At 40.6% G+C, this 8040-nt stretch overlaps 1 protein-coding gene across 3 annotated transcripts in view; it reads right to left on the bottom strand.

The window, feature by feature from the left end:
- zgc:66433 (DUF4592 domain-containing protein) overlaps positions 1-7922 on the bottom strand; it is a 33104-nt gene extending 25182 nt beyond the window's left edge. The window contains exon 1 of one of the 3 annotated variants that reach the window (XM_053682264.1): positions 7289-7922. Coding sequence is in view for 1 of the 3 variants with exons in the window: in XM_053682261.1 (XP_053538236.1) it covers positions 2778-2812 (35 nt within the window). In the remaining 2 variants the exon portion in view is untranslated. Of the gene's footprint in view, positions 1-2777; positions 3109-7288 lie in introns of those variants that run through there. The other 2 variants (XM_053682263.1, XM_053682261.1) reach the window with 2 other exon arrangements.
- Between the last annotated feature and the right edge of the window lie 118 nt (positions 7923-8040).

Raw genomic sequence — 8040 nt, 5'->3', positions numbered from 1 at the left:
CGTTGCTTAACCTGCGGAAGAGATGGCACCAGGGTGCACTATGGGAAGAAGGCAAGCTGGTGAAGGCAGTGTGATGCTCTGGGCAATGATCTGCTGGAAACCTTGGGTTCTGGCATTCATGTGGATGTTACTTTGACACCTACAACCTACCTAAACACTGTTGCAGGCCAAATACACCCCTTCATGGCAACGGTATTCCCTAATAGCAGTGGCCTCTTCCAGCAGAATAAAGCATCCAGCGACACTGCAAAAATGGTTCAGCAACGGTTTGAGGAACATGACAAAGAGTTCAGTGTGTTGACTCGGCCTCCAAATGGGATGTGCTGGATAAACAAGTCCGATACTTGGAGGCCCGACCTCACAGCTTACAAGGCTTAAAGGATCTGCTGCTAACGTCTTGGTGCCAGATACCACAGCACACCTTCAGAGGTCTTCTGGAGGCGATTCCTAGATGGGTCAGAGCTATTTTGGACGCACATGGGGGACCTGCACAACATTAGGCAGGTGGTTTTAAAGTTATGGCTGATCGGTGTACATCCTCTAGAGAGCATACTCCATTGCTTGGAAATGATCTGTAAACTATAAATGATCCCTAATATAAATGTTTCCACATTGTAGCATCACTTCATCACTGGGTTGAACTTGCTACCCATCTCTGTTCACACAGTTATGGATATGTCATTGCAGTCCCTTCTTCTAATCATTCAGATGCACACAGATACACAGTCGGCTTTGTTATGTACGGTTACACATTCAATTACAGCTTTTCCATACACTCTACACAGCTGCACCGAGTCATTGCGCTTAAAACACACAGCATCTGCTTCAGAATGCACACCTAAAGCCGATAACGCTATCGGGTAAATTGGTAGCAAGCTACATGATCTCATTATCTAAATTTGCAGCCATCCCCATCACATGGCTTAAATCGAGGAGTCAAGTATGCTAGGACTGAAATGGACAAAAATGGTAGAGCACATACCAAGGCCTTCAAGAAATCTGCGAAAGATCTCTCATTTAACATCGACTTCTCTACCCTTATACTCACACGAGCAAGTGCTCGCGTCACTTATAGCTGTTGCACTAATCAAAGTGTATTAAAATTGATTGTTTGATTTACATGTTACATGCTAGGCTTCATAGACAGTTTAGCAAAGCAAGCTAACCGTACTAGCTACATACATACATACACTCACCAGAGGCACAAACAATCTCTAACTTATCTAGCTTCCATTTTACAGTTTGCTGCGTTAGCATTTCTCTTCAATCCACCAGTTAAATGTCAAGAACTCATGCGACCTTTCGGATATCCAAGCCAAACCATGTCATTTTTGCTCACTAGCCACCTCCAAGCCTGAACTTACTGCTGTTACTCTATAATTTAGGAGGCTTTATGCAGTGTTTTGCCATTTCAAATTACAGATCACGTGCAAGGCGTGAATCACGTGCGACAAAATCAGGTGGCGTTATTGAACAGTCAGGTTTACTTGTCTGCATCGAAACCTGAAACTCTGTACGAGTTGTGGTGTGTGTGGTTGCCAGTGAATTGTTGGTCACTGATGTTGGATTCAGAAAAAATACGACCTCAACTGGAATACCACATCAAGAGAGTAGAGGGTATTTTTTTTTTTTTTATTGAAGAAAAAAAAAATCTTGTGGGATGAACAACTTAGACGGGGCACGGGTTGGTTTCGAAAATTGAAGTCTATGAAATGTGTGTTTCAAATGGTTGCAAAACTAAGTGTTACTATGTTGGACATGAAACCATCGACCAGCCATTTGACCACAGGAAAACAAAGAAGAAAAGCCCCCCCCCCCCCCCCCCCCACACACACACTTTTCAAAGTCATGTGCGGTCTTAATAAACCATATTCTGTTGGTCCTTGCCTTGTCTCTTCTACAAGGTTACATTAGAACCACCAGGTCCACTTGGATGAGGTTTTGGAGCTGCTCGTCATGCCACCAAGTTCAAACTCGTGATGGAAAAACATCAACAAACTCAGCACTGATACAGTGCAGATGCTAACACTGAGGAGCCTTCACGTTGTTCCAGAAGATGTTTTCTACAGCTCTGTGCCAAACTGGGCATGATGTGGGACAGTCAAACAACTTTACGAGGACCATAAAAGGCAGGAGGTAAGGCAGAGGGTGAGAAGCAGAGAGTCAGTTCACACCTAAGTCAAAGAACGCTCAAAGGAATTAGCAACAGGAGGCCAAACTTTTCAGCGCCTGTTCTTCCAGGCACTGCAACAAAAACAACTGATCTGCAGAAACAAGTGATAAGCAGAGACATGCTTTCAGTCTGATAAACAAGACTTTCTCTCAGAGCGGTCTGGCTACTGAGCATGACTGAAGAACAGTGTTGTTTTTGTTTGTCGCACCACAAGTCCGTTAGATAAAAGTCTGAAAGAGTCCCTTATTGAACTAATTAAACCACGGCTCCGATATAGCACACAGCGGACGCACTCTTCTACACAAATACGTGTTTGGGGGCTCATCTTCGAATAGGGTTCTCTAATCTTCCTGCTGAAAGAATCGTTACTCAGTGACCCACTTGTAAATACATAAAAAAAAATTTAATAAAAAAAAGGAATATTCATATACAGCTAGGTATGAAATCAGATGCAAGCACGTTCAGTCAAGATGATCTACACTTCCAGGATAACCACTAGACCAGACAGGCACTCACACAAATAAACAAATAAATAAATAAATAAATAAATAAATAAATAAATAAATGCAGGCTCTGCTTAGTCCCTTTAATGTGAGAAACTTACTTCTTTCCTCGCAGGCAGCTGTAAAATGTAGCCATGGTGTCGAAGTATGCCAAACCACAAGACACAGGAGTTATCCTTATTGCATCCTTTGTATAAAATAATAATAATAATTTAAAAAAAAAAACCTTTTGGATGTCAAAATAAAATGGCACTCAAATCTCAAATCTGCCTTGCCGGATTATTAATCCCATTTACATGCATAATCTAGGACAATAGGGATGAGAGATCAGTTTGAGAGGAATCTCTCTTCACAAAGAATGCAATATCCTTGTAGGGCAAGGTAGAAGTGTACTCCAGTAAGCTGCCTCCCAGACAGTGAGCATGCTCCCTCTCCCTCTCTTTCTTTCTCTCTCTCTCTTCCTCTTTCTCTCCACCCACTAGCGCCGTCACCTAATCCCCACAGCCCGCTGCTATTGTTTTAACCGAGCAGTTTAAAGCGGAGTCTGCGAGGCAGCTCTGTGTTAATTAGGTGGGGGAGAGACACCAGCGTCCTGGCTATAAAACCATTCGATCCTCCCAAAACTGTGAGAACACCGCCAGCGCACAGGTCCCTAATGCATCAAACTGTCGGTTTCATTTCTCACGAGTGAAAACAATGTGAAAATTCAGTCATCAAAGAATCTGAAGGTTCCTTCTGACGCTAACTGGAACCGCATACCTGACGAGTCGGGCTTTCCATCTTTGTTTTCGTTGTCTGTTTAAACGTCTTGCTCCATTTTCCCAGACTGAGAGGGATTTCTGGCACCAACTTGGACTGAAGTGACCAGATCTTCTAGGCAGTTGTCCAACTCTGCTTGTTTACTAGGAAAAATAATATGTAGGCCACAAAATACAAGTCTCTACTCCTTACAAATAACAGCACAGATATTCTTCGGCCTCCTCGGGCTTAACTCTTGACGACTCCAAATGAAGTCGAAATTCTCCTCGTATCCTCCTTACGCTCACCAATTACATTAAGAGAGAATGTAGAACAGAAAAGTGATCCGGGATGGCTTACACGTCTCCTCTTTCTTCCCGAAGACATCTGGCCAACATGGATTGAGCACCTGAATTTCAATGAATCTTAAGTATATATGTCCTGCAACCACATTTTTCAGCTTGGTGGAATGTCGGTCAGCTCTGCCTTTGAGAAAAAAAAAGGTTGGTATTTCCTGGAAGGTTTCCCCCACCTCCAAAAAATTTTTTTAAAAAAATCCATATGTGCTTTTATTCAGACGTGCATTTCTCTGATGTCCAAGAATAAACTATAAGACACCCTTCAAGGTACTGAGCAGACTTTGTCTTTATTGTTCGATTACATCATTCACCCAAAATATACAAGAAGGCCAAACAGCATAGATGGATACATAATAAATAGGTTTGGCATCACCAAAGAATATTCACACCTATTCAGACATGATATTTGATAGCAAAGCGATGACATTTTTTTAAAATGAGGGCTTCTGTGAAATTCCATACAAACAGCATACAACATCATTTCCATTCGAAATCTTGGGGTGATGGTGTCCCACTGGACTCAGTGTGAGGCCCCTCTCCATTTTGTTCTGTCAAACCCCCCCCCTATCCTGTCGAGAGTTTTCACTGACTCGAGTTTCTCCAGTGCACCCCTGCGGAGTGCCGATTCTTTTTCTTCACAAACCTTTTCGGCATTCCAGCTCACATCTGGAACACATCTTCCAAGGCCGCGCTCGAGCCTGTGCTCTAATTAAGGCCGTGCATGTTGAACTGTAAATAGCTGGCAAAAAAAAAAAAAAGTAAGAAAAGCACAGGGAAGACAAGGAATAGTTCACGACTGTCCACCAAGCAGACGAAACGAGTCATCGTATTTCTCAAATCATGAGGTGAAGGTTAAAGCATTACGTTCTGTGCCTCTTCTAATAATGCTAAGAACATGATCCTGTTAAAACGACCCAAGAGCAGCCCAAATACAGCGAGTGTATCTGGGTTAAGTCCTTCCTCTGCATAAAAAAGGGACCCTGCTGGGTTTGCACAGCTTGATCAATCATCCCAGCCCCCTTTCGCTCCGTGTGTGAGCATTTAACTTTACCTCCCCCTATTCTGCAGACCCTTTAACACTCCGTGTGTGGCACTTTCCAAAAAGAACTCTCCCCAACTTTAACAGGACGACAATGCTATGATAATTGTGCCTTCGGTTTTTACAATGCGGCATTCTCTTTCGCAAGGCTCGCAAAGGGTTATTAAAGACAAGTGGTCAAATAAAGTTAGTTTACGCAACAACAGTCTTTCTAGCTTGAACACAAGCTTATGTGTATTTAATAGCTCTAAACTAGTGGACTGCTTTAAACTGGTGGCACCAAATAAACAGGATAGCTCGAGGATATCACACAGCAAATCCTTTATTAATTGTAGCTTACAATATGCAACTTTCGAATTACTAGGATTTTATTCGCTATATGACATACAACACTTTTCCAGTCCAGAGGGGTTAGAACCATTATGACAGAATATTGTGATAAAAAGAAGGAAGTTGCTGCAACGTTTTAAGGGACTTGTAAATGAGAAAAAAGCCATTGCCCAATTGGGGCCCAGGTATTCCTAAGTGTCTGTGAAGGGTCATGGGGTGTTGGACAGGGTGCCAAACCATCACGGAGCACAATCGCACACACATTGACACACTACGGACAATTTGAAAATGCCAATCAGCCTACAGTGCATGTCTTCGGACTGGGGGAGGAAACCGGAATACCCCTGAAGCACAGAAAGAACATGCATACTCCGTGCCCACAGGGCAGAGGCAGGATTCGAACCCCCAACCCCAGTGATGCGAAGCAAACGTACTAACCACTAATATTAGGGTGGTGGAAAGTAATATCAACTCGTCGCATCAGCTAGGTTGTTATGATTATTATTTATCAGAGTTACAAGCCTAATTGGTTAATCTAATCCCTAGTAACAAAAAAAAAACATCTATAAATACTTTTGAACCATAACTGAACTTTTAATAGAACTATGTGATTAGTATGATATACAATGTTCAGAAAAAACATGTTCAGGAAGAAAACACAAGTTGAGATAAAAAGGTACATATTTGCGTTAATGTTCTTAGAATTAAATCTGTACTGTGATCATAAGGTTGTCCATGGAAATCATTTTTCTCCAGAACGTGTCCCAGGCCTGTATTCAATGATATGCAATTTTCATATCTGTTAGAATTGTGCTAAATTATATATATATATATATATATATATATATATCCCAAATTGTGTGCGCACGCCTGCTGAAAAACAAAAAGAGACAAACAAATAAACAAACAAACGAAAACCTCATAGAATTTATAATGGTTTTAATAGTTATAATGGGAATTGAATTGGTTTCTCTACTGGTACCAACTGGGGTCTCTACTGGTAATTTGTTACCTATTGATGGGATGTTATGTCTTGTGGATACCATTAAGGACCAATAATAATAATGGTTTTAATGATTAGGCAATGGTTTGTAATGGTATTTCTAGTGGAAACCATTAGGGGGGAATTCCCATAATGGGAATTGAATTGGTTTCTCTACTGGTACCAACTGGGGTCTCTACAGGTAATTTGTTGCGTTCTATTGGTGGCATGCTATGTCTAGTGGATACCATTAACGACCAATAATGGTAATGGTTTTAATGGTTAGGCGATGGTTTGTAATGATATTTGTAGTGGAAACCATTAGAAGTTCTGTGATGGTTTCTATTGTGTTGCAATATATTCTTTAGTGTCATTCTTGAAGAAGTAAGCAGTTACTATACACACTGTAAACCACGATACAGCTTGTCAAATGATTGTCAAACTCTTCAAATTATTTAAAAGTACAGTGCATTCACAACAGGAACAAAAGCACAACTCTCTCTCTGTCCACAGGTGAGTTTAATCATTACTCGATTAATCGATTCGAAGGTATACTTCAGGTAACGCCTTTTCCCCACTTCAGACACGCTTAGGACTTGTTTGAAGACACTTCTCTAGACCTTTTGCTAAAAATGTTCAAAAGTAAAAGGGTGAAGGGTGAAAATATATATTTGTAAACCGACTTCCAGAGGTTTGTTTACATTGTGGCTCAGATACAAAAAAAGAACCACTTAAAGTCCAAATACTCCGGAAGTATGTCCATCTTATTTGAAGTGCTGTGTATATTTGATACATTTAAACATTTATACATATAATATAACCTACTATATTAATTTATTTAAACCATGTTTACGCCAAACATCAGAAAACTGACAGTTTTCACATTTTAACAGCTGATTATTCGACTCGCCTGCTGCTGGTCACGGATATCGCGCGAGACATCAATTAATAATAATAATAATAATAATAATGATAATGATAATGATAATAAACTGTAACAGACTTCACTGCTTTCACGGGAAAATGAGAGAAGCTTACAAACATTTCCAAACCCCCATCTGTTTCATTCTGGTAGTGTAAGACTTGTATAACGTCTCCCAGCAAAACAAAAAGGCCACCAAAACGTTAAAGAGGTCCAAAATATTTAATAAACACGCTACTTACAGGATCAACAAAGCAGCAGAGTCGAGCTGTTATCCATCTAAACCTGAAACACGACTGATTTGCTCTAATCACACAGCACTGACTCAGTTAACTGTGCTCTATGAATGAAATTGAGGACTAACAGCTCCCTCTGTCGGCGGAAATGAATATAACAATGTTCTAAATTCATTAATTGTTCACGTATTGATCGGTCTAGGTATTATCTATTAACTAGTCAAGTGCTTCCCATTGCGGAGACTATGACAAATATCTAGGAGTTTGCATTTGAAAAAAAAGAAAAAAAAAGAGGACTGTTCTTTCACTAGGAAGCAAAATAGAGTAATAATCACCCCCTATTTCATTTCATTTGAGTGGAAAGGCTCAAGGATGTATGCTACATGGTGAAAAAGTTTGTGGATAGAAAGCTGTTACAGTTGTAGGTAGTGTGGGCAAGTGCCAAAACATACAAATCCTAAAATGGACCAACATGGGTTTTCTGTAGACAGCCCAAATTTTGGGATGCGCACACAAACCCCATGTAGGACCACTGTGGCCTGGTCCAGGGGTTCCCAAACTTTTCCAGGGCAAGGCCCCCCAAATGGCATTAACATTTGACCGAGGCCCCCCTTTTGCAAGATGTCTTTAAAACACATTAAAAATACAGACTTTTGAATATACCCCCCTTTTTAAAAAAAAATAAAAAAAATAAAAAATGACTACATCTTACATCTTTACATTACATTACATTAGGAATTGATTGTGTGTGTGTGTGT

This window comes from Ictalurus punctatus, chromosome 8, assembly GCF_001660625.3.
Source record: "Ictalurus punctatus breed USDA103 chromosome 8, Coco_2.0, whole genome shotgun sequence".
Classification (NCBI taxonomy): domain Eukaryota; kingdom Metazoa; phylum Chordata; class Actinopteri; order Siluriformes; family Ictaluridae; genus Ictalurus; species Ictalurus punctatus.
Note: the sequence above shows the minus strand (reverse complement) of the source record. Positions and strands in the feature narration are given on the sequence as shown.